Source organism: Nesoenas mayeri (assembly GCF_963082525.1).
Source record: "Nesoenas mayeri genome assembly, chromosome: 6".
Taxonomy (NCBI): Eukaryota; Metazoa; Chordata; class Aves; order Columbiformes; family Columbidae; genus Nesoenas; species Nesoenas mayeri.
Window position 1 is genome coordinate 871,034 of NC_137545.1, and position 27,413 is coordinate 898,446.

Here is a 27,413-nt window from a genome sequence, read left to right on the forward strand (position 1 = left end):
GAATGGCACCCTGGCATCCTTTAAGAAGGGCCTATGCACATAGTCTCGCTTTTCAGGTTTGTTAAACCCGTCAGCCACAAGGATGGGGCTCTTCAAAGGTGCTTTTTAAGCAAAGTAGGCTTCAATAAGAAACAGCAAAGGAGGCGGAAAAACCCGAACCCAAGCACAGCCAAGCTGAAGAGAGAACGGGACGCGATTTGTTGTCACACCCCTTGTATCACAGCAAGAGTGTTCAGTTGTGACCTGCAGCTTGTGCGGCGGTATTGAGGATTCATCGATTCCTTCATGTCCTGAAGGTGCTAACGTGTGTTTGCTTTGCACCCAAATGATCCAAACACGCGAACAAAGGCCTATTTCCTGCATGTATTCACTTCTCTAAGGCAGAAATCAGGTTAAGAGGATGCTGGCAGTTAACAAGTGTTTTTAAAAGATTGCAGTGAAGATGCAACTAATCCAACGGAGCTCAGTAAACACAGCAATTTAGGGGGAAGGGGCCAAGTCTGCCTGGATATTACCCACCTATCTGGTGCCATCACGGGTAATGCTAAGCTGGTGGCCAAGTGATTGGATGAACCGCTGCTGAGCCCTCGTCCTCCCCTACGGAGCATCTGCGGCTAAAACCAACCGGGCAGCCCCATTTCTAGCGCAGCCCCGTGTCCCCGGGACAGGCTCCCGGGCACGGGCGAGCGGCACCGCCACCCCACCGGCTGCCAGGTGACGGACACCTGGCGAGCAGCGGAGCGGTCCCGCCAGCCCCGCGCCCGCTCTGCGCCGCTCGGGGGCGGGACCGCGGGCCTGCGATTGCTGCCCCGGCCGGGGGCTCCGGGAGCTCCGGGGGCTCCGGGGGCTGGAGCTGCAGCCCGGGCCGGGGCCGCGATCGCTGCCCGGTGCCACGGCCCCGCTGACACCCCCCCCCGCCCGGGGGCGCGTGTTCCTTTAAGCGCTGGCCCCGCCCCCCTCCCCGCGCAGGCTCGGCCACTCAGGAGCGCGCTGCGCAGCCAATGGGCGCGCCGTAGCTGCGCGAGCCGAGCGGCGGCGCGGCCAATGGGAGGGCGCGGGGGGCGGGCGGGGCGGCCGGGGCACTATTGTTGATGAGGCGCGCGGCGGAGGCAGCGCCGGGCGTCCCGGGCGGGAGCGGCGGGGACGGCACCGACGGCACCGCGGCCGGGACGGGACGGGACGGGACGGGACGGCACGGCACGGCACGGCACGGCACGGCACCGCACCGCGGCCGCTGCCGCCTGAGGCGCCGGAGCCCCGCGGGGCTCTGCCCGCGCCTGGCGCGCCGCTCGGCGTTCCCCGCCACCGACGGTTTTCCGCGAGCCCCGGCTCCCCGCGGACAATGTCCCACCCGCGCGTGAGGCGCAGCGGCTCCCCGACCCCGGCCACCTCCCTGGGGGTCGGCGGCGCGGCGGCGGCGGGCGGCGGAGCGGGCGCGGGCAGCCGCCTGCAGCCCATGCGGGCCACGGTGCCCTTCCAGCTCAAGCAGCAGCAGCAACATGGCAGCCCCACGAGGAGCGGCGGCGGAGGCGCCCCGGGCGCGGGTCTCCCACGCGCGGCGCCCGCCTCGCGCAGCATCAGCCCCACGCGCGCGGCGCCCCCCGGCAGCGCGCGCGGCGGCCCCGCCATGGCCACGCAGACGCCGGGGGGAGGGGGGAGCGGCGCCGCCGCCTCAGCGGCCCCCGCCGCCGCCGCCTCGCGGGGCAGCCCCACGCGTGCTGGCGGGGCGCGGGGCAGCCCCCCGCGGCCACACCACCTACCGCCGCCTCCTCCGCCGCCGCCAGCGGGCAGCGGGCCCTCGCCTTGCTCCTCTCCGGTGCCTCCGCTGCCGGAGGGCAGCGCCACAGCGGCGGGCAGGCTCCGACAGCGGCGGCGCTCACCGGAGCAAGGCAGGAGCTCCCCGGACAGGAAGAGCCCCGGCTCCCCGGGCTGCAGAGGTGAGCGCTCCCGCCGCCTGAGGGGCTCACGGGGGGTGCGCGGCCCTGGGAGGGGGGGCGGTCACTTCCGAGCTGCAGGCAGCGCGTTTTGGGGTGGGAGGCCCGGGCTCGGCCGTGTCCCCGCTCCCCCGCCGTGCTCCCGGGCTGTGCCCGGGCTCGTCCCGCCGTTCTGCGCCTTCTCTGTCCGGTGGCAGCGCTTGCGGAGCGCGTACGTGGTGAAGGGCTTGTTGCTTTTGTTGCCGCTCTGTCGCTTCCCGGCTCTGCGAGGCCGGGCAGGCGAACTTGCCATGTGGGCAATTGTAACCGCTCCCGTAGCGCTTCTGCAAGTGCCGCCGGAGGTTTCCACGTGCTTGTAGCAGATACGCTGAAGATACTTTGATACAAACTTACCCTAAATTCACCCTTCCCATTCTCTCCGTCCCGTGACAGATGGGATGTATTCTTGATCCGGAGCAGTGTCGATGAGGTTGTGATTAGAAAACCAGCTAGCACTGCAGGCATTGCATGTAGATGTAGGAAAAAAGTATGCGGTGTCTCTCTTAGTAGTTACTTTCAACATAAATCCTGCAGAAGGATGTTTGAACTTGAGAGTGATGACAGGCGCTACAGCAAAGATAGAAAATAGCATGGGAATGGCATACATTTTGTAGGAAACAGCTTCCTAATGTCTTTGAATAGTGAAAACATAGTGGGAATGCTGAAATTTAAGCGATATGTGGCACCTGGTTGAGGATAATGGAGGCTTATGTATGTGGGTCCTTTTTTTCTTGGGATAGAAGTTTACTCAAAAATACGTGAATGAGGCTTTGTGTTAATGTCCTCAAATCTGGAAAAATCGGTGACTTTTGAGCTAAGCAAAGCTTACAGCTACTCTTTTCCATTAAATTGCATGTGATAATCTGCACAGTAAAGCTGACTAATATGCAGAAGTGTATATGCAGAAATCTAGGACCAACGCTGTTCTCTTTAACGCTTCTCCTAATGTTGCTCCCCCTTTCTAAAATAATTATTATAATCAGACTACCGTGTTAGGTTGGTTTAGAATCATAGAATCATTTCAGTTGGAAGAAACCCTCAGGATCACCGAGTCCAACTATTACCTAACGCCAGCACTAACCCATGTCCCTAAGAACCATGTTTAAACGCCTTTTAAACACTTCCAGGGATGGTGACTCCACTACTTCCCCGGGCAGCCTGTTCCAATGCCTGACAACCTGTTCCATGAAGAATTTTTTCCTCATATCCAATCTAAACCTCCCCTGGCGCAACTTGAGGCCGTTTCCTCTGCTCCTGGCGCTTGTTCCTGGGGAGCAGAGCCCGACCCCCCTGGCTCCAAGCTCCTTTCAGGCAGTTCAGAGATCAGAAGGTCTCCCCTCAGCTCCTGTTCTCCAGCTGAACCCCCAGGTCCCTCAGCCGCTCTTCATCAGACTTGTGCTTTTTTCCTGTCCTGGCTCTTAAGGAATGATGCTGCCAGATGAGGCAGTCGTTATTCAGCTGAGATTCTTGTTAATCAGTAATCTGAGTTTATACACATGACAAAATCCTGTCGTCTTCCTGTGAACTTTATAGAAACTCTTGCCCAAGGTGCAATCTCCTGGCCTGGAGAATGAGGAACAGTTTGGCTGGCCTTGAGATCCAGGTTCAAAAGCTGTTTGTAAAGACATGTGTCAGACCACTTCTTTAGAAGCCTGTTGAAAGCGTGCTGACTCCTTAACTGGATCTAATAATTAGCATATATAAAGAAACAAGTCATTTGACCACTCCACTGTGTTAAAGATAAATCCAGTAGCTTTTTAGAAGATGTGTGAAAACAGAAGAGTAGTGTCCATTTAATTGCTTCTTGTATTTAAATTTCTGAATGGCGCTTGTATTTGCCCCAAAGACAAATTAAACCTGTTTAATATGGCTTAAGATCTTTGTTGTCTAGTCCAGTGCTTGGTAGAGACTGAGTTAACTTCAATTTTTTCTTCATCTAGATGAGAGAGCGTAGTGGTAGCTGAGAACATTGAAGCAGGACTTTGGTTTTGACAATGAGACTACGGTTGTGAAGCCACGCGGGCCACTTCAGGCTATCAGTCAGAATCTACTGCAGAATCACTTTGGTTTCGCTGTTTCTTGTTTTCGGTCGATGATGGCTTTTGTTCATTGTCTCAGCTGTGTTATTTTAGATGGAAATGGACCTGGAGGTTCGACAGATGATAGCTTCTTCTGCACTTTGGGTCTGGAAGCTGTATGCTTTAGACTCAACTTCATGTTTTTTGGATTTTCTTTTCTGGGAAGCACTTGAGTAGTTTTGAACATAGTTTTCTCATCAACCTGCTTCACACTTGAAAACACCAACTTGTGAATTTACTGATGTGACTTAGTAGCTTATTTTGTGTGGTGTGTTGGTGTGTTGTGTTTTTTTTCCCCTTTCTTGTTTTCTGAACTGCATTGCAACTGAACGTTGGAAATACTTAACTGAATTGCCTGTTGATGATGGGGTAGTTACAAACTGAAGATTCCATGGCACAATTTCTAAGTCGCTCTGCTTTTCTTGCCCTTTGCCTCCTGAATATGACCAAGAGCCTAGATCTTCCTGCTGCTCAGTTTTCATCTGCTACTTTCCCTCCCTGCAGTGTCCAGCGCTTACTTCACTGACTTAGCTCCTACTTGCACGTTAATGTGCTCTGTCCTTTCCATCGCGGTCGAGGCCTCATTTCTACACTGGGAGGTCTGTCTTGCAATCTCCAGTTTTACTTCAGTTTTCACGTATGTGTCTGCAAACCACCCCTTGTAGAGGAAGTTGTTTCGACCTACTAGCAGACTGTTGCGAAATGAGATGGAGAACTGTGTATGCTCTCCCTTTGTTATTTTTAATCTGGGTTTGTCTACTGAGTGAAGATCAAATGTGATCTTACATAAACCCCTTCTACTCAGAAGAATTCAACTCTTCAATTCCAAAAGTGTTATAATGCACCAGGCTGTGTAAACAAGAAGTTGAAGACCAGATCTATAGCGGTTTTTACTGACCCTTTCAGGTGCCTTGAAGTTGTGAGGGATTTCTCGAATGGATGCTGAACTTCCTGGTATATTCCAGTTGATCCTGTTGGACATTTAAACTCAGTCTAAAAATTAAGGAGAAAAAATTTTCAGTTTTATCTGGAACTGTGTTGGCTTTTGATTTTAAAAAATATATATGGAAGCATAATATTAAAGCCTACTTGTGTGAAATGCGGAAAATTGTTATAACAATATATTGGGAAGTCTTAAAGGGTTCGGATGTGAACCCTCCCCTGGGGTAGGGAGAAGGAATGGAACTCCGTTGCGCTTTAAATTTCACTGTAGAATGTATTCATTTTAAGGGTTTGGTGAGTGACACAATAATAGCTGCAGACCTGTCCACAATTACCAAGGTTTTGTAGTAGTTATAAAAGCTCTTACTGTAGGGTAAGAGAGTACAGAAGGCTTTGTGTACCACTACATGCCTGCTTTGCTTACCTAAGCAGTTTAACAAATGGTCGGTGTAAAGAAAGTGTATTTGTTTTCGCAGCATCATACTTCAGTTTTCTTGTGGCCAACACTTCAGGGGAGTTTATTTGAATTAAGGATGTTTTTGTTCACTAGAATTAAGTAACTTGAGCCTCTTGGGCTTCCTGAGGTTTGGTTTTGTAAAATAACATTAGTTCAGTCATTCTCTCCTACCGAGGGATGATTTTGAATGACTAGAAGCAAAAGTGCAAGTAGTTCTTTTATGTGAAGAGAGTAGCCAAGATTGTCTTCCAAAGGGAATATACACAGTTGTGCTGTGTGTCTGTTCTTAATACTGTCTGAGCCTGTTGATTACTTTCAATGAAACAGAAAAAATAGGTGAAACCGCAGAGTTTTGCATGAGTTTTTGGGAAAAGACAGCGGTGCATGGGGCAGACCCCAGGAATGTCCTTTCTGAGGACAAGGCTAACCAAAGCAGAACAGAAAGGTTAGCTGTATGCCTAGGAACAACAGAAGCTAGTTGGGTCTCACTTTTTTGGATATCCCACCTGTATAAAAAGCTTCAATTCGAGCTGTGTCAGGGAATTTTGTGAGGTTAATGGTGTCCTATGCTTTTCCAGTGGTTCTTTGTGCCGCTTGCCCGCTAGATTTGTTTTGTTTTCTTGTGATGTCTGTTTGAAGGTGTTTATTTGGACTTTTTATTTTCCTTTCTCAAAACTGCAATTTCAAAGATGTAGAAAGATATAAATCTTCAAGTTATACTTTAGCAGTAATCCATGTTTTGCAGTTCAAATAACAGTCCTGAGCTTTTCCAAAAAACTGAGTGTTTTGTCTCTCAGGACCTTCTAATGTGTAAGACCTTCCTTGTTTTTTGCTTCCCTTTATACGTAGCAATTTTCTCCCACGAGGCATTCAAAGGTACGCGTGCTCACATTGTAATTCCCTTTTTCAGTTATAATTGTAGTACTTGCATGTTAAGACCCCCAAGGCAGTGCTCTCTTTCCTACCTTTCAGTTGGTTGTTGGTAAGCGTCTATGGTTGGTTGGTTTTGCTCTTCAGTCGCATTGTTAGGCTGTGTCAGCTTAAGCTGCCTTTGGAGGTGCCCAGCTTCACAAGTGCAATAGGTGTGTGTGCTCCCAGTTTACCTGTAGCAGCTTGGGCCCATCGGCTTTGCCGCAATGCCTTGTGAAGGCATGGGGACTTGCTTGTTTGCCCACATTATGGGAAATTTCATTCGTATTGTCTATGCTCTGTTTATGTTTTGTTCTATTATTTTGCTTTGTTTGAAGCTGGATTGCAGAAAGACTGTGTTTCTAAATAGAGTCGTGGCGGATGGACCGGAGGGTTGATATTTATCACAAATATTGGTTTAAAGAGATAATCAGGCCAATTAGAACAGATCTAATGTTTAAGAAGCGTCCATTTGATGAAACAGCTCCATTGTTTTTCATCAGCCGCAGCTGTTGTAACTATTATCTCTATGGAGGCAGATCTCTTGTTATGTAGGTCACACCAAGGAAAAATAGCAGCTGAACACTTGCTTTCAAGTATAGTGGAGGAAAGTGCAATGAAAACATCGCATACGCTTCCACTGAAGTGTTTTGGAACAGCACAGAGGAGTTGTGTAGCAGACTCCAGCAATTTGTATTAAGACATGTTGCGAAGATGGAGGAGTAAGTAAAAACATATCCGAATGTCCTTGCCCCATCTACACAGGAGTAGTTTGAAAACATAACTCCTTGAAGGAATTTTTAAATCAGAGGAAAAGAAAGCGCTTACAGGCTTTGTGCCTTCAAATGTGCAGCTTCCCTTGAACTTAAACAGGCTCTTCAGTTTTCATTCCGTCTGTTTGCCCAGGAAAGTATTCTTTCCACTTCTTTTTTAATTATTTTCTTGGGGGAAGAGGGTAATAGTTTCTGCTGTTTTATTTTTCCCCCATCCTTTCTGTTTCCACTTAGTAAAAAGAGAGAAGCTTCCTGAAGAGGAAGAAGAATAATTCAGAAGACAAATAAATATGGAGAGTATGGCAGCTATTTCTGAGACAAGTAACATGTTTGATATAACTTCGGAAGCAAATGTAAATTTTAAGGAATGGCGCGTTACATTAGCGTGCTACATTTTCCTGTGGTACAGACAATATGAATAGTCTTGAATTCTTCTAATGAAAGCAGAGCCTTCAGTGTGCTCCAGGGTGGTGGTAGTAGTAGTCAGAGGACTTATTTGATATGGGGATCTTAAGTGCATGGTAACCCCAAACTGGCGCTCTGCTGCTGCTCCCTGCCAGCAGGCTGCTCTGAGCTCCGCAGGAACATTGTTGTCGTCGTTGGTACCAGCAGAAATCATAAACCAGCCCAGAAATCTCATCCGGTTTATGTGAATGTGGCTCATTATAGTGCTACTAATTGCTTCCTTATAGTTGAATTGAAATATTATCCACACACTAATGTGTACATTTCTAGTGCAAAATCTGCATGAAGATATTTAGTATAGAATATCATGAGGCTTATATTTGAAAGACTGGTGTTCTACTAGACTAAAATGTTGTCTACACCACTGAAACCTATACCTAATAGGTTTTATTAATATTTATGTATCTTTAGTAGATTGAAAAGGCTTAGAGATTGAATTCCGGACTTCTGGTGGCAGCGTGTTAACTTTCTGACTAGCAGACAAACTCTAATCAGGCACAACTTCTTTTGCCCATAAATGATTTTATATAGAGCACGAGTCGCTATGTTATTTATACTTGTAGTGCAGAAGTCATCCTAAGGCACAGTCAGGAAGGACAGATGACTGAGTTTTTCCTGTGCCCTTGTAAAGTTTCCACCTGATGTCTATATCTTTTTTGCTGTGTTCTCACCATTTGTTGTAGGCCTTTATATGTAAGATTATTACACGATTCTTTCAGATATAATTCTGCGGGGAGCAGATGAATTGATAGTAAGCTCAGGTCATGGTGATCTCTGGATTTGTATTTTACATCTAGAATAGCTAGTAACAAATAATGCGTGAGTGTGTATGTGTATCTTAACCCCGGGTCTTTCCTGCCTGTCGGTCTTGTTGCTTTAACAAACCTCATTTACTATTTTGAGAAGCCTTATTAGCTTGCAGCGCAATCTTTTACTGCCACTTTAAGATATCATTGGCAGATGCAAATTTTAGTTTCTAACGGTATTTTTCCTTCTCTCGTTACTTCCTGTGATTGTTAGAATTAACCCTTTTCCATAAGGGTTCCTGTTAGTATCTAAATTATTCTGAAAAGTGATACCAGTGTAAACACTAAAAATGAGGTGTTGCAGAAGGTGTAGTGTCAGGCAAATGAATGCAGTTACCAAGTAGCATGTAAAGGGAGGAGATGTCTTGATTATCTTGTAAAATGTACATCATTACCTTATCAAAGTTGACTTCTGGTCTAATGGTTAGATGTAACTCTTTATGATTCTGCCATATATTGTGTACTGGGTGCTTTATAAACCATGTCAGTTTATAGTGAATTAAAGTAGGTGAAGGGTAAAGGGCTAGTGGGGTGAACTTAGCTATTTTAATTTCTTCCAAGCCTTTGTCATTTAGGAATCCAATGACTGTTGCACCTTTGAGGGAATAAATAATGCTGTGTGAGTACAAATGCAATGTTTGTGACATAAAGATGTTTTCAAGGAAACCATAAAAACACATTTCATTACATATTAGAACTGAATAGAGCCTGGAAAGCAAGCTTAATTCCTATGCTAAAAGTAGTTTAAATTTGATACGATTTCTTGTAGGCAATTGAAATAATTACACTCGCTGCCTTGCTTTCTTTCTAATCAAGTGTTCTTGTTGTAGCTGACAAATCGAGGCCACCTTCATCAAGCCCTTCCAGCATTATTCGCCGGACGTCCTCCTTGGATACGCTTGCCGCTCCGTACCTTGCCGGACAGTGGCCTCGTGATAGTCACGGACAAGCTGCTCCGTGTATGAGAGACAAAGCCACGCAGGTAGGACACTTCTTTGACTTTGCAGTACGTAAGTGTGAAGATGGGATTTAAATGTAAGAAGCTTTTCACTTGAAAACATCCACTTTAGCTTTGTTGCTTGCACATTCCTGTTCACTTTCAAATTGTGGGAATCCTACCTTTGCTCCTGCATATGTGAAATATTTGCATTCTTCTCTAAGAGGTGGCTGTGAACTATAATGGCTGTTAAGAGCTTCACCTTCTTCTTGCCCCAGAAAAACACATCTGTTTTCCTATTGCTCTCAGTGTGCAGTACCTTAGGTTGCACTGGTGTTAAGTCCTGTTTAGTTTAAACGTATACGAGATAACTTAGTGACTGCTTATATGTCTGGCTATCCTAAAACTAAATAAAAAAGCTGCTGTAGTGCCTGTGTAAAACTTATTGTAGCCTTTTCTATGATAGACTGTTCATCCTCTGATTTTAATGTTCACTTGGGATGTATGCACCGAGTCTAGAATTATCTACCTTGAGGAGCTGCCTTGTTGAACTGTGAGTGACGCTCCAATTTAGCTCAACTGGAAAGTATTAAAAAAGTACACGATTTGCCAATAAACTTCAACAACTTGGCAAAATTTCCCAAGCTTTTAGCAGTTCAGTCCTGTGCCACCTGTGAAGACAGGATGACCAGCCGTTTGAAGCTGGTCTTACAAGAGTTTCACTGTTGTCATGACAGTTGTTTTATCATTCTCCTGAAAGGGAGCTGGTGTTACATGGTGTCCTACTGTATGCGGGGGTGATTCAAGATGGATTTTTCCATCAAATATCCTAGTGTTTCATTTCTCCTTCTGTGGATGCAGCCTGGCAGTGGATTTCTCTAGCTTGTAGAGGAAAAGAAAGAGCCAAACATATCAGATTTTAAATCCCTATTCAAAGAGCATAGTTCTGACAACAGGTCTCCGCCAGTTCCAAAGAACATAAGCAAAACGCAGCTGAAAGTTAAACTTGGGCTTGAGCCTTCCTTAGGTTTGGTGACAATAACGAAATTGTGGCCACGTAGGTTTCGGTGTGCTGTTTGCTCACATGTGTGGGACGTTGAGCAGATGATGTCTGCAGCATTGGTCGTTACTGTACGGCCTTCTCGAGATCAGCAACATTTTGCAGAAAGGACAACAATTCAAAGAGCAGATAAGTAAAAAAAATAACGTGTTTTGTAGGGGAACACACCCGTGTGGAGTGAACTGAAGAACAAGTTTTCTGTGCAGGAAAACGAGTAGAAAAAATGGTTGGAAGAGGTTGTGAAAAAGGAAAGCAAATCATAGTAAGAGGAGGAGGACGATGGGAGGTGTATGACGCACAAGGAATCGCTGCTTGTGCTTTGCTATTAAAAGGCATCAAACAAGGGCAGAACTAAATCATTGTGGGGGCCTTAGCTATTTATTTTCATATTTGATTTCCTAGGATGCTACTTTTAAAAAAGCAATTCTGTTTCTGTACTATTGCCACAGCATTTGCTATACTCACTTGATCTCTCTCAGCTTAGTTGCAGTTGAATCAGAGTCATTTATTTTCCAGCTAGATTAGATATTATCCTTTTTGGCTTACATTTTTCATTTGTCTTTTTCTTCCGAGTCTGACACATCTATCTGCTATGGTAGTGGGGCTTTCATGTATAAGGAGAAATGTATTTGCAAAGATGAATGGGAAGACTGTAAAGGGCATTGGATATCTCTGCAGAATGAGTATATTTAGTGCTGATTGATGTTAGTATACTGCTGAGGGAAACAGAATGATCTGTTTGAACTTCCTAATTTAAAATTTATCAAACCAGTAGAAAATGTTGTGATACAGACATACATCTGTACCTTCAAAGCTTGTGTCGATGTGACACTGACGAGATGTTGTTGCTTTTACTCTTTCTAGTGTGCTCAAGAGCAACCATTTGAGCTAGGGACAAGTTAAAAACGTGATTTACAATAGTCAGTTTCCCAAGATAGTGTAGGCTCTTCATTTGTATTGTTTAGCGTTCCAAGTGGTGTTTGGATGAAGTTTCACTTACGATATATTCTGGCTCCAGTTTGTAACTTCAGATTTCACAAAGTCTGACATGGATCTGTTCAGATTTCAAGAGTTTGGGGAACAGGAATCGAATCTATTAAGATAGAAAAGATTTTCAAGTTGAGTAAGTGGGGTATTTTGATTCTACTGGTTTGTGGTGTAGAGCAGGGGTGTCAAACTCATTTTCACTGGGGGCCACCAGCCTTGCGGTTGCGTTCAAAGGACTGAATGCTGTCACAGAATGGCATAGAATCATTTCAGTTGGAAGAGACCCTCAGGACCATGGAGTCCAGCCATAACCTAGCCTAGCTCTAGCACTAACCCATGTCCCTAAGAACCTTGTCTAAATGCCTTTTGAACCCCTCTGGGGATGGTGACTCCCCCACTGCCCTGGGCAGCCTGTTCCAATGCCCGACAACCTTTTCCAGGAAGAATTTTTTGCCTTGTATCCAATCTAAACCTCCCCTGGCGCAACTTGAGGCCGTTCCCTCTTGTCCTATCACTTGCTGCTTGGGAGAAGAGACCAACATCCTCCATGTTGCAACCTCCTTTCATGTATTTGTAGAGAGTGAGGAGGTCTCCCCTCAGCCTCCTGTTCTCCAGGCTAAACAGCCCCAGTTCCCTCAACCGCTCCTCATCAGACTTGTGCTCCAGGACCTCCACAAGCTTCGTCACCTCCTCTACACTCTTTCCAGCACCTCAGTGTCCTTCTTATGATGAGGGGCCCAAAACTGAACACAGGATTCAAGGCAGGGCCTCACCAGTGCCATGTACAGTGGCATGATCACTTCTCTAGTCCTGCTGGCCACACTGTTTCTGATACAAACCAGCATGCTGGTGGCCTTTTTGGCCACCTGGGCACATGCTGGCTCATGTGCAGCCGCTGTCACCAACACCCCCAAGTCCTTTTCCAGCCTGTAGTGCTGCCTGGGGTTGTTGTGACCCAAATGCAGGACCTGGCACTTGGCCTTGTTGAGCCTCAGACAATTGGGTTCAGCCCAGGGATCCAGCTGGGCCAGATCCCTCTCTATGGCGTTCACACTGTCCAGCACATCAACACTCCCACCCAATTTGGTGTCATCTGCAAACTTACGAAGGGTGCACTCAATCCCCTTATCCAGATCATTGATAAAGAGATTAAACAGAACTGGCTCCAGGGAACACCACTCCAACTGGATTTGGCTCTGTTCACCACAACTCCTTGGGCTCGGCCCTTCAGCCAGTTCCTTGTCGCAGGCACACCATCCAAGGCCATGAGCTGCAGCTTCTCCAGGAGATGTGTGGGATACGGTGGCAAAGGCTTTGCCGAAGTCTAAGGACACAGCATCCGCAGCCTTTCCATCCTCTGCTAGGGGGGTCACCTTATCCTAGAAGGAGATCAGGTTGGTCAAACAGGACCTGCCTTTCAAAAAACCACGTTGATTGGGCCTAATCGTGTGGTTCTCTTGTATGTGCCGTTTGAAGGCAACCGTGAGGCAGGTGAAAACGAGTTCGACACTCCTGGCGTGGAGAGTTGAGTCATTCGGGATGCAGCCTGGGAAGAGCCGGCGGCTGGTGACACGCGCGGCTCGCCGGCCGTTCCAGAGGTGCCCACAGGTCACGGGTGGGAGCTGCCGGAGACCCTGGGTCACAGAGGCTGTCTGGGCATCAGAGTCCTGCCTCAGCCATGGTTTAGATGAAACCTGCCTATAAAACCAGACTGAGTTACCTACATGCAGGTTGTTTAGATGAAGAATAAGTGTACCGTTGGAGGCCCTAGGGTCTGACTAGAATTCACATGTGCAGATATTGTTTCAAGTGCTGCTAAAACAGGTGTTTGTGATCTTGTGTCTTTTTCCATTTGAATCAAACCTGTTTGCCTCTGCCTGTGGCTGTTTGAAGTATAGCTATGTCAAAATATGAGTTAAAATGAGACAATTACTTTGTATTGTTTTAGTTCTTAAAGAATTCATTTCAGCTGCAAAGTCTTTGCCTCTAAGGCTTTTTTTTTTTCCTGAAGTGTTCTACTCTCTGTGATAAATTTAGCCTTAAACTCATTTCTCTTTGTCATTCTAGAACAGGCAGAAGGATGTTGTGAATAGTAACAACTAACAAGCAAACAGGAGTACTTTAAGAACCTAGAGAAATACAAATCCATCTTTTTTTTTAATTGGTTATTGGGTCTGTGTTTCTTGAAAATAGGCGTTATAAGTAAAATACGGGGAATAAGTAGGAGACTTGTGAAAATAGTGTTACATGTCTGTCTCGTAAAGGTTTCCTATAATTTAATGTCATATACCTACTCTTGCTCTAAAATGATTTCTAACTATTTGTTTTGGGGGTGACCAAAGCGACCATTATTCCTTTGAAATGAATCAGGTATTGATTTATGGAATAAGTCTTGAATATAAATTAAATGTGAAGACTGATTAGAGTGTTAATTAGATTCGTATAGGCAAGTGTAAGGATGATGCTGAGTTGGGAAGTTAGAATTAGTGGCCAAACTTACTGTTCCAGGAGCTGGGGGATAGGATGGAGCTCCAGACTGACACTTGAGCATTGATTAGACAAGGACTGATGCTTGAGAACGGGCTTATCAACTATTCTATTTTATGATGAAGTGAGTGCATGCCTGGAAAAAAAAAATAGATTTGACTGGATTCTAATTCTGCTGTGAAACAGAATGGCAATACAAACTGTCCATAACACATGCAGTCATAAAGATACTTGGAATTCCTCAGAACTTTTTCACCACAGTGTGTTTGCAGGTTTAGTGTTACCTGTGTTGCTTTCTGCTCAGCCTAAGGCAGCTATAAACCTGAAGCCTTTGAGCGCAATAGCTTTAGTGGTGCTTACATGCCTTGCCTTCTTTTTTCTTATTCTTCTGAGCAAGGACACGATTTTGAAGCTGTGCTGGTAGAGGCTTTCGCAATCTTTACACCAAGCTACCCTTGCTGCTGTGTCAGAAATAACAAGGTGAGCGTCTGGGCAGGAAATAGAAGATACCATCTCCCCCAAATTCAGCACTGTCACGCTGATTATTCAGAGCTCTATGGCAGCTTGTGGTACATCAGGCTGTTAATACTGCCTTACGCTCGATAACTTGGGAGGGAAACCAGCACATTCCTATATTAGGGTAGGTCCACTTTTTCATACTTCTCTTGTCAGAAAGTCTTTTAGCCAGTGACTGCTTTTCACTCATAGTTTAGAATCTGGTGAATCGTAACGCTGTTCTCTCTTCTAATTTGTCTCAAAATATTCTGCCAGAAAGTCGGAATTACCTTTTTAAGCTGAATCCTGTAATCTTCTTGCTGCAGACAGAAAGTGCCTGGGCTGAAGAATATTTAGAAAAGAAGAGAAGCTCACACAAACGTTCATCCTCATGGGGCAGCAATGAACAACTCAAGGAGGTCAGAAACACTCTTATTTGACATACCTTTTTACTGGTGTGCACGGCTACCGGGAGTTTCAGGAAGACATGAATGTTGTACTGCTTTGGTTTATTATACAGGTTGTGGACTTGGTAAAAAAATAAGAAGTAGCTCTTCATTTGGTATGATTTTCATATAAAAATGTAGGACTATTAAAATTCTTAATCTGAATGTGTGGGAAAGAAGGCATCGAATGCAGGTGATGTTCTTAATCAAAGGAGGAAATTGCTTTCAAAATTCATGTATTTTAAGTTCTTTCATTAAACCTCCCGAGGTGTCTTCTGGCCTTCAGCTGAAATGGTAGCCGACATGTTAGGTTTGCAAGAACTCGAGTCTAATTTAGTGCTGCCGATAATTATGAGTGTTGTGGTAGCAAAGGATTTCAACAAAGTGGTGGAATAAATTGGTGAAACTGTGTGTGTAGCTGAATATACCTGGTGAAATCTAATGTGAGTTTTTCCTTTGTTAGATTGCGAAATTGCGTCAACAATTGCAGAGAAGCAAACACAGCAGTAGGCATCATCGTGATAAAGAAAGACAGTCTCCATTTCATGGTAACCATGCAGCAATTAACCACAGTCAGGTAAGGCTGGGTGCTTTTTGGACATATTGGGTAGCTAATAGTACTTTTAACTCCTTTCAAGATTGTGATTTGTCTTAAAGGGAACTTAGAAGTACCACGTACTACTAAATATGTTGTAGCTATAGGTGAATTGTATGAAACACATCCATTTCCTTTGACTTACTCGAGTGTATGGGGTCCTGGATCTTTCGGTAGCTGCCCAGGTTGGCTTTGAACTCTTGCTTTCAAAAAATTGTATCTTGACAAGAACATGTGTCTTATCCTATGATGAGCTGATTTAGAGAGCTTACCTGACAAAGGGCTATTGAGTAGGATTGTTGAGTACTCTACTAATGTGTTTATAGTCTTGATGGCTTCAGTCAGCCTTTGTAATAGTTTTTGTTCTTCATGTTGTTTATCAACCCCTGAGACCTGAAGTAGCAATTGCTTCAAAAATGGCGATGGTTAGGCCGCCTCATGTTCTGTGTGCAGTTTTAGTTTTAGCTCAAGAGTGTTAATGAGGTCAGGTTCACAGAGAAGTAGTATTTTTAGCTCAATTGGTAGCAGGTGGAAAAAATTACAGGCTTTGAGAAGCACAGATTTTTTTCCAAGTCTGTTCTGCTTGAGTAACTTTAAGAAAACCAATAGGAAAGTTTGGCCATTTTTTCAGAAGAAAACGTTTTTTTCCCTACTGATATCTCATGAATGTATATTTAGGATATACACACAATTCTTAAAACAGTTGCAAAAAGAACAAACCCCTCACAACTGCCTTGCAAGTCAATGGAGTTGAAAGAAACTGGAGCTGTCAGTGTTGAGAAAGTACTTCAGCTGTAAAGCTGCTCTGCTGCAAGACAGGAAATAAGAAAGCAGAACAGCGTTTTGAATTTCTCCTGCACTATTCTTCTTAACTTTGTATATACATCAGTAGCATCTTTAGTCTCAGACCCTGACTTATCTCTGCTGTGGTTCATTTAATCAGGAGTCATGAATTTTCAGGAGATAAGTGGCTCTTGAATCCAGACTGTTATTAGTTTGAATTCAGTGCTACTACAAGCGTTATATTTAGGATTTTACTTAGAATTCCGTTTTTCTGACATAACAATTTAGGAATTCTTCAGATTCTTTTAATCTTGAAACAGAAGGGGTTTCTTCCTCCTCTTCTATATAGCAGAAGAACAGTTTGAATTTGAAACAGGCTTTACATTCTGCATTTTGATGTGCTTTACGAAAGTGTGGGTGCAGTGTAGCATACTGCTGTAGCTCCAGCCAGAACAGCCCGAAATGCTGAAAGAAAGACAAATGGATGACCCAATCCCTTTCTAGGGCTTTTGGAGAAAGTTTATGAAGATTGATGAGACACATTTAGGGGGAAAAACCAAAAGGCAGGTCAAAATCCTCAATGCAGGTATTTTACCCGCATTTGTAGAACTTGTTTGAAGATCCGTTCTGTACTTTTGGCCAACTGAGGTGTTTAAACCAAAATAAAAAAGGGTTCTGAGGAACTGTTGGTGTAGGCCCTTCAGAATTCCATGCAATCTAGCAGGTCTGGCTTGGTATTTACAAACCTGTAGGTTTCTGAATGCAATGCTATTGTCACTTAAACTTGGGCAATCTTAGTGGGTTTTAATTTTGAAAAATGCCCCCGACCCCTTAAATATGTGAATTTTTTTGCATCATAATTACTTTATTATCATGTTAATGAAATTTTTCTTCTAGTATGGAGGACTCTTGCATTCTGCCACATTCTAAAGTATGAGAATAAAGTATTGCACAACATAATTAGGTTTGGGGCTTGTGAAACAGACTATAAAATATAAACTGAGGCAAAGCAGCTTTTCCAGCATTGTATTACAAAGCAAACTATTGTTTTTCTTGGTAAATAATGTGCCAGCTATGTTGGACTGCTTGCAAAGGGCAGAAGTTACAGAAGGCTTCAAAAGGAGTGAGTGAAGGGTTTAGATTAATGGCATTTAGAGGTGGCTTCTAAGAGTGAAAATCGATAACTGTAGGCATCAAGGTGACGTCCCAAGGCTTTCTCATTCCTTTCTAGGGAACTGCTAAGCTCGAATTCTGGCCCCAGCTCAGCTCCTTCAGGATTTGTGCGGAAACACTTGCAGTTAGTGACTAGAACATGTAGTTGCTGGTTTGGTTTTTGTTGTTTTTAATATTCCCAACTTGATGGAAACTTGCAGTTGCGAACTCTAGAGGGTCATACGAAGATTTCGGAGCTCAAGGAGCTGAATTCCCAACAAAGTGGAGAAAATGTTTTAGGAAATTGCCTCAGTAGTCCCTGCACAGAGACCACGTGAACTCTGCTTAACGTGTTGGAAATGGCTTACTCTTCTAGTTAAAACTAGGAGAAGTGATTCCAGTGCTTTTATTTCCTCCGTTCTTCCTTACTAATAAACACCGAAGCTTTGCCACAAATGAGTTATACCAAAAATGTCAAGGTTCTTACCACCAAAGCTTCCAACTGGTAATTTAGTTGAGCTTCTTTCCTCCATGATTTTTGTTTGAGAAAGAAATCTCTATGGAATAAGCTTGTTAGCTATTCCTGTTCCTCTGTTCAGGGTCAGGAAATAGTTGGTGAAGAACGTGGTCAAGTCCTTGCTGCTGAATACGGGGTTTTTTTCCAGAGCAATTTAATATTTTGTGTTTGTCTATTTTCCCATGATGCTGGAAATGTCCCGTTCTGCCTCTCTGTAACAGAGGAGGGGTTTGCAGAAAGGTCGTAGCCTCCTCAGGTGATCTCAGGATGCTGCTGAGGACGTTGTATTTTTCATTAATTGCACGGTACTAAATCTGTAAACAGGACTCAAACAAACGGGACCTGCCTTTATTCTCAGTATTAATGTAATGGAGAAACCAGAGTTGAGGCCAGAGCTGAAGCCAGACAGAAGAATGAATGCATTAGGTCTTTCAGAATAATGTCTTTACCTCGGTGTGCTTGGCCGATGTTACGCTGCTGCTTCACACTGTGAACCAGAAGCCCCTTTCTTTTGCTTTTCTGGCAAGCATGTGTCCTTAATCTCTTACCAATCGATTGATCCAAAGCAACCACTAATATTGAGACCAACTGCATAATCACCAAGAGTTTGTGTTGAGCCTTAGGGCAGAATCTTCTCACCTTCTGGAGGCGGGATTAGTTTTTAATGGGGGAGGATGCTAATGGAGAAGATGGGGAACCTTGAGAAGTCAAGGTGCACCAAGAGGCACTTCGGAAAACTTCAGTAACATCTCTTCTGCAAATGGTGTTTTTGTGCATACCTTGAAATGCTAGGCTTTTAAAACGTTAATCTTCATTTTGAAGCAACGATGCATTAACATTTGGGTTTGAGATTTTATTCTTTCTGTGGAAGTCTTCCTAAATTGTTTTGTCAGTCTTCTTTCCTGGCTTAATGTAGTTACTAAGTTGGTCTTCATATCTGGCATACTGCAATCTTGCATTTTTGGAATAATTTTCCTTCTGCGTGTGTCATGTTGCTGTAGGTGACAGCAGACTTCCATTAAAATACAGTGCTAATGAAATGACAAGTGAAGGAAGTGAAATCGTGGTACGGCTCCCTTCAGAAAGGATGTTGAATGTACAGGGTGTTTCGAAAAGATGGACCCAATTTGTTGTTACACTGCTTTGAAATTGGGTCCATCTTTTTGAAACACCCTGTATTTTAAAGGCTTCAAAGTTACGCACATTGAAGTGTTGACTGTTAAATTTTCACTTGTAAAACAACATTGAGCTGGAGACAGACCATATCAAGGGAGCTTTTGAGACTAGATTGTTGAAAGCTTTTCCTGCTAGAAATGAGATTTGAAACAAAATTCAGGGTGTCCGTGTCTTCATTTAAGGCACCCATTTTAACAACACAAATGCTATAGTTTCATGTCAGTCCTTGATATCGCGGTGTAGATGTGTTCTGTGTAAAGGTTCGCTTTTGAGTCAAAATAATTGTGGTTTTTAAGTGAATCTACATTGCTTTCTCCTTGTCTCTGGTTCTTCAGGCCTCTATCCCAAAGAGCGCTCTTGTTCCTGTGATACCTATCACCAAATCAACGGGATCACGATTCCGAAACAGCGTAGAAGGACTGAATCAGGAGATTGAGATAATAATTAAGGAGACTGGAGACAAAGAGGAGCAGCTTGTTGTATGTATCTGCCACAATGGTTGCTTTCTGTAACCTCTGCTTTGAGGTTTTTAAGTCATAAGCTTTATTTTGCATTTTGATTTAAGTTTGCCTGGAATGAGTTTGGCTTTCTTTAGTAAAGATAGTTGTAAAGTCTCTTGGAAAGCAAAAAGAAGAGAAGAAGAAAAGCTTGAATCTGAACTTTTTCCCCTGTAATTAGTGTGATGTAATTAGTTTTCCAATAAAATAAGAAATCTCAGTAAAACAGGAGAAAAGACGGAAGGTCTGTTTTGAGAGATTTTGTAGCAACTTTATCTTTGCCCATGCTGAACTGTCCCCATCCCAGTTGAAGTGTAACTTGCCCATTTTTAACTTTCATTTCATTGTTAGGTTTATTTAGAGGTAACTTCAGTAATGAAGTATCATAAATACAGGCCACAAAGATGATTAAGGGCCTGGAACATCTTTTATATGAGGAGAGGCTGAGAGACCTGGGGCTATTCAGCCTTGAGAATAGCAAGCTCAGGGGGATCTTATCAATGTGTATACGTATCTGGTGTGCAGAATGAAGAAGTGGGAGCTGGACTCTTAGTGCCCCGTGACAGGGTAAGAACAAATGGGCATAAATTAAAAATGAGCTGAACACAAGAAAACCACTTTTTAGGTCTATTTTTTTTTTAAGTTATGTTTTGAGCAAGTTGCCAGAGAGGCTGTGGAATCGCTGTCTGTGGAGATGGTGAGAGCTTAGCACAGTCCTGGACAGCCTCGGAGCAGCCGAGCTCAGGAGGGTCCCTTCCAGCCCGGGCCATCCTGTGAAATCTTAAACTCTTGTCCTTAGTTTCCAAACCTGTCTTATTATATTTTTCTGTTGGAGTCTTGCGTAATGGATAAAATTTTCCGCTTCAGCCAGTTTTGTGAAACCCCTCAGCATTACTGCATTTAAAGACGTTGCTGACTAGACAAGAGCAGCCATCTGATCCCTTTTGTTTTTACCAGCCCCAAGATATTCCAGATGGGCACCGCGCGCCGCCTCCGCTGGCGCAGCGCAGCAGCAGCACTCGCAGCATCGACACCCAGACGCCCGGCGGAGCAGACAGGGGCAGTAACAACAGCAGCCGCTCCCAGTCAGTGTCTCCAGCCTCATTTCTTACCATCTCCAACGAAGGCAGTGAAGAAAGTCCGTGTTCTACAGATGATCTTCTTGCCGATTCCAGAGATAAAGGTACCGTGGAACTCCAAAAGTGCTGAGCTTTAACACATTGCTATGTGCGTGAACACATAGCAAAAGAGGGGCTTTGTTTCCCACTTCCATGGAGAAATGGTAGAACCTTTTTTTTATTTGCAAGTGATCCCTTTTTTTCTGAATTGTTCCAAATACTGTGTGCACACTTATGTAGTGCTTTGTAATTGGAGCTGCATAGATGTGACTGAAGAATGTGCTTCCCAGACAAGTTTTGGGTTTTAAATAATAGATTCTTCAAGTACTCTAAGCAAGTTGAAGAATCATGAGTGTACAGCGACAGGTGGAACAGAAAAATAGGCTAGTCCTGTTGCTTCTCACGTCTTTTATTATTATTTTAGACAAAATGGGCAACCTTCATACATATACCTGTAAAAAGTTTAACTGTGGTTTTTTTAGTTATTCTTTTTTTACCAGAAATCTTCTGAGATACACTGGGAGAATTTCATCATTCCACATAAACCTGTTCTGGTTTTTAAGGAATATAGTTCCTGCCCGTTTCTTTCGTGGTGGCACAGGACTGCAGGTTCAGGTTTGCAGTTACAAACAGAATGTGGTCAGGAACGAACAGAGATTGCAGAGGAGCCTGAAAATGACATGAGGAGAAACAGAAAGAAGGAAAGGGGTTGAGATAAGAAAGCTTATTTACAAATGAAGATGTGGAGGCGAGTGAAAGTGTTTCTTAATTTTGTAACGTTGCTAAAGATGTGGGTTTCAATTTGGGGGACATGTAAAGATAGCTGTTGTTTTTTTAACAGTGTGACACACTGAAGTAATGAGATACTCTCTTCCTGCAGAGAATGGGAATAATTCTCCCTTGCCAAAATACGCTACCTCACCAAAACCCAACAACAGCTACATGTTCAAGCGCGAACCTCCAGAGGGCTGCGAAAAGGTGAAAGTCTTTGAGGAAAGCTTGTAAGTTGATCTTTACTACAGAAGAAATAACATTCAACATTCAGAGTTACTCATTGGTTTATTGGGTTTTGTCTCAGATCAGAATTATTAGGCCAGTCGCTAAAATGATGCTAACACCTTGATCTCTGTTATTTTCTGTGACTGTATGCTGGTATATGTGTATGTCTTTTATTGCTGGAATTTTGTGTTAAAATCAAAATATTGAGGGACTTTTTTAGAAAACAAACAAAAAACCAAACAGCATAACTTGAGAGGACTGTTTCTTACCTGCCAGATAGTGGGGAGGAACTCAAATAGAATCAGATGCAGACGGAGGTAATGAGAAACTGTAATGCAGGTGTGTCAGCCCATACGTGTCACAGCTTTACAAGGACAGCCTAACCTGGACTCTGAAGACCCTACTCTTTCAGCTGTAATACTCTTTCTATGTAATTTTGAAACCTTTAGTGACAGTGTAGGGAATTTGACCCTGACTATTTGATGCTTGGGTTATTCTGAAAAAGCCAGCTTTTGCCATTTGGGAGTTTTATGTTTTATTATTTTTTTGCAGTGTTTTCCTATCCTTATGTCGCTTGGATGCAAGAATCTTAATCTATAGTTAAAAATTCCATTTCACCACACAAGGAGTATAATGTTGTTTTAATTCTTTTATGCCTATATTATCTCAATAATGCCATCTATTACAAGTACTAACTAAAAAACTTAGAGCTGCCTTTTTGTATTTCCCATCTTTGATCTCTGCAGGTGGATTTTGAGAGGTCTCTGTGGCCACTCCATAGCAATGCGGGAAGGGTGACAGCAACTTACGTTCCCTGTCTCTGGTTTAGAGTGTGTATGTTATGTTGCCAACAGATTAGAGAGTCTCCACTTGCTCCAAGAACACACTCTATTGTAATTTGACTTGCATTTGCGTTTCTTTTTGGATGTCTTTGCTGCATAGCTATAGGACTGTCCTGCTGGAGAGCGAAACAGGCTTCTACAGAAGTTTTGACCTCACTATGGTGGTTCTTAGACCCTGCAGTCTCACGTGAAAATCTTTCTCACATCTGGTACTTGCCACATGTACATGGAATACTTGAGTGTGACTACGTAGAGCTCAGCCTTTGTTTAGCATTATTTCTATCTGAAGTTTAGAATCATAGAATAGCAGGTTGGAAGGGAGCACAAGGATCATCTGGTCCAACCTTTCTTGGCAAAAGCCTGGTCTGGACAAGATGGCCCAGCACCCTGTGCAGCTGAATCTTAGTGTCCGATATTGCGGAATCCACCGCTTCCCTGGGGACGTTATTCCAATGGCTGATCCTTCTCATAGGGAAAAATGTCCTCCTTCTGTCCCATCAGAATCTCCCCAGGAGTGACTTGTTACAGGATTTTCATTTGTTAAAAAACACTTATACCTGTGGCTGAATTTTCTGAACACTTGGAGAATCAGCTAATATGGAAATGTACCCTATGTCTTGAGCAGAATTCCTTTTCAGAGGAGAGTGTCCCCTACCAGAGTATATTGCCTAGTAGCAAGAAGATAAGTGCCTATGTCTGTCTTACAAACACATGGAAGAGAAGGGGAGGTTATAGGCTAGAGAGCAAGGCTGGCAACAAGACAAAGATGAATAGAAATTTCTGATGGCTATTTTCCAGCAGGGAAGAGAGGCTGTGGAAGAGATTCCCATAGTTTTGTCTTAAAGTAGAGTTAGATGAACTCAGTAGATTTACTTTGCAGCGTTAGGGACAGTCACAGGAGGCATTCCTGCGCTATCCACGTTGCTGACTAGCTGAAACACTTCACGTTTAAACCTCAGCTCGTCTCTGGCAGTGTGTTCAGCAATACGTAGCTGCCATTGACACAACTGGATATAACTTTTAAATTATTGTATTTTATTTTCAGGCCAAAGCCATTGCATGAGATTCCAGCCTTCTACTGCCCCGACAAGAACAAGGTGAATTTCATTCCGAAAAGCGGCTCTGCTTTCTGCCTCGTCAGCATCCTCAAGCCACTTCTTCCCACGCAGGATCTCACGCTGAAGGGCACAGCGCACAGCCTGACTGTCTCCTCCAGCATGGCGCCCAGCTTGTTCCAGCCCATTTCTGTGGCCTCCTTGTCTGCAAACGCAGATCAGGACAGGATCTCCCGTGGGACAAGCACAGCACCACAGACCTCTCTGCTCCAGCAACCGGGTCCTATTGAGGAAGCTGAAGGATAGATTCAGATTGGGCAACTACACGGAAAAAGTTGGAACCAGTCGACTGGACCTTTGTGATCACACTATTTGCGTTGTTTTGATAATCTCTGGCGCTGTCATAATTGAACTGTTTGTACAATTGACCGTTTGGTAGCACATTGAGAAGTTCAGGAGGATGCAGCAGCTGACGCTGCGTTGCACTTTCTGCTTATGAAGACTCCGGTTCTGTTTCTCTCCTCCTTTTTTTAAACACTGGTGAAAACACAGACTATCATCATCCTTTGCCATTTAAAGGACCAGTTGTTGTAATGCTGTGTGTCCTTTGACTTTTTCCTCCATTAAAACAAAAGTCTCCAGACCAGCCAGCTGATCCATTTGCCATTGTAATCTGCAGAGCGAGGGGCAAGCAGGTGGTTTTGCAAGACGTCTTTTGTATGAAAACCTGTATTTTGTAACAAAAACTTACCTTTTCTGGTGCGTAGCAGATCGTGTTTAGAAGACATTTTCCTGATGATGCTCCAGCCCGACCTTTGAGGTTTTTTTTAATGTATGGGAGGTTCTTTTTTTCCTTGGCTATTTTATAGCTGATGGGACCAAAGGATTGCTTGAAGTATTTCAGCAGTCTCAAATTACGTGACCTTGCTGAACAGCCCTAAACAAAATAAGACAAGTTAGTACGTTTGAAGCTATTAAAACGGAAAACTATCCAAAAAGCAGCGTTAGTATATAGTGTACATTTTTTTTTTTTATATCAGAAGTTTATGCTTCAGGTAAGTCACATTCTTAAAACTGCTTCCTTCAGAGAATTCCCACCAGTGCTGGTCTGTTGGCTGGTAAATTGCATTTTAAAGCACTTGCCCCAGTATCGTTTTGTGTGTCCATAGGATTTTTGTGCAGGGGTGTTGGGGGGGAAAAATGTGTTATCCTCTTACTCAGTATTCTCTTTTTCCAGAAAATACACAACTTGCCTCTTAACAGGCTTGCTTGGCTGCTTATGGAGTTAATCAACCCGAATCATTAATCGTTCTCGGTACAAATTTTCTCTGCCGTGACTCATCACTGTATTATAGACCCTGGCCTCATCATACTGACATATCTGTGCATGGTTTCCTCCCTTTGGCATAGCGGTGTTCTGTGTGTGTCCGGTGAAGGTGATGGTTTGTCAGGCATGGTATCTGTTACACGGAGGTTCGCAGCACCAGACGCATTGTCCCTTTTTGACGAGCAACTTAGGCTGGCCTGTAAAACAGAGGATTTTTTGATGCTTGGTCTGTCCTGATATGCAGTAGTTCATGGTTCTTGGAAATAATAATAATAAATTATGAAAATGGGAGGGGAAGACAATTGCAAAGGGAAACTGTTCAGGAGCTTCAGCGAGGTTTCTTGTGTGTTCCCAGAACGCGTTGTTTGGGTTTGAGCAAATGAAATAGAGATATGCAGAAAACTGCAGCAACGAGAATAGCGGTGTTGTATCAGCTTGTAAAACAAGTTGACCTTGTACCTCTTCCACTGAGTTAGAATCAGTCATTTCAAAGGAAGGGCCACCGTGGACCGTCTCTGGGTCTGAATATTGGTTTGTTACACACGAGCAGTTCTCACTTGCATATACGTAACATCCACGGACCAGCTGCCTACTCAGGTCCCCTCAGAACCGCATTGATTTGAAGATGATACTGCAAAAAGAACAGCTTTCTTCAGTGCTTAATATGCTAAATTTGGTTGCGAACATTTCACTTGGGAGGAAAAAAAGCGCCTCTTGCATACCTGCGTGAATAATGGTCATGGTTTTGATGTACATTTACTGTTCCTTTAAATCCTACATAAATAAGCTATAATAGCAATGTACTTTACTCGGCAACTAAGTGTAAATCACAATAGCATGCGCAAGTCCTGTGTTCATAGTATGAACCCCTTTTTAAAACATGATGCAAAAATACACCAGAAAGTATGAAAATATTACACCTGTTAAATTAGCAAACAAGCAGAGTTGGGCTGACTAGCTTTCTTCCCATCAAAACAGATCAGATTGTGCGGATGGGAATCAAGAACTTGTTTTAAAGCAGCAGCTCTGATTTACACTGAAGACCTTGTTGAGGCACAGAGTTTATAATAAGCCACTTTGTGCATCGAATCTGTGTCATTTGGCCAGTTGATAAGTCTTTTCTAGATTTTTGTGGGTATTAATTGGTTTCTTATGAAACGGTTACAGTGCACTTTGAAGTCTTAAAATGTACTGCTCTGCATAGGTTCATTTAAAGCTGGTGGGACTGGGTTCACGGGGGATCGGCTCGCTCAGGTGAAGGAACTGCTTAAGTCTGTTTCCGTAACAGCAGCACATAAGGAGCTTCTCCATCAATGCCAAACTGCCTGGTGCTTTATCAGGAGATCTTAACGCAATGGTTAAGAACCAAAGGGCTAAAGTTAACAAACAGCCTTTATTACAGCCTTGAGACTTAACTGACTTCACCCAGACTTCGTTGTGATGTTAGTTTTGCATCCCAGAGTGACCCCCAAACAGCCGTGGCCTCCTTACCCCAGGACTTCCCTTTGCACCCCTTGTTGTACTACTTGAGCATCTCTTTGGTAGTTGATATTGTGTGTTGTTGGACGATGTACTGTACAAATGAGTGAGCTGCTCTGATGGAAACCAAATGTTAATGTGTGCGATTTTTGCTTTTTTTATAAAAACAGACTGCATTGAGGACAACATTCTGCCTTTTTTGTATGCAGGGCGAGTCTACTATTGCTGTGGCAGCTCTACTTTACTATGAAAAGACTTAGAATTTAGAAAATATGACAGCTTTTGTTCTGAGACCAGTTTTTACATGTGTGCATATGAAAATTAGCCTTAAACATTTTATGTGCTGGCTTGTGCCATAGCAGAGCTGTTACATTAAATATTTAAACCCATTTCAAAATAGCTTTGAGAGCGTATAGAGCTTTTTAAAAACTTTTGCGTCTAGAGCGGGATATTCGGTTTTTTGGGGGCGAACCATGCATTACTAAAGCACAGTTACTAAAGTTGGAGTTCTTTGGGCATACTGTAAATCCTAACTATGCATTAGACCGAGTCAGTTCCTTGATTCCCTACTTTTGTAGATTAAGAAAAACGAAAGGTCTGTTTTATGCACAACTCGACACACTTGATACTCTTGTTTTCTTGGTATTTTACACCTCCAGCCACACGGGAAGGCTGTTGGCAGAGCGCGGTAACGCTGACAGTTGATTTTGAGGTGTACTAAATGGTGTTCCTCCAATTGTAAATTGTACGTCGGTGACAAGGAAGGACGCCGTTGTTGTGACGAAGGTCCGTGGTGGCAGCTGGGACTGTTGGATTCCTGTTTCCCAAAGCTCAAGGCACAAGAGGACTTATTTGTTGAAGTCTGACCTGCTTCAGCTGTTCTTCCCTTGCTTGGTGCCGTGATCCTGTAGCAACAAATTTAAGTGCTTGGAAAAGTAACAGATAATGCTTCAGTACATACGTCTCTGATGGTTGTGCATACATATCCCAAGTGAGGAAAAGGGGGAGTGCAAATTGAACGATGCGTACTGTGGAAGTGAATGATCGCTGTGTTTGGT

The 27,413-nt window shown here is 43.9% G+C and overlaps 1 protein-coding gene across 1 annotated transcript; it reads left to right on the plus strand.

Moving 5' to 3' along the window:
• Nucleotides 1-1,342: 1,342 nt before the first annotated feature.
• On the plus strand, nt 1,343-23,855 carry FAM117B (family with sequence similarity 117 member B; the record flags this gene model as incomplete). The annotated part of the gene is given in 10 exon segments (XM_080347051.1): nt 1,343-1,651; nt 1,653-1,692; nt 1,695-1,937; nt 9,234-9,385; nt 14,696-14,788; nt 15,279-15,392; nt 19,374-19,517; nt 20,493-20,718; nt 21,534-21,654; nt 23,540-23,855. Coding segments are annotated over 10 exon segments (1,758 nt in total).
• Nucleotides 23,856-27,413: the final 3,558 nt, after the last annotated feature.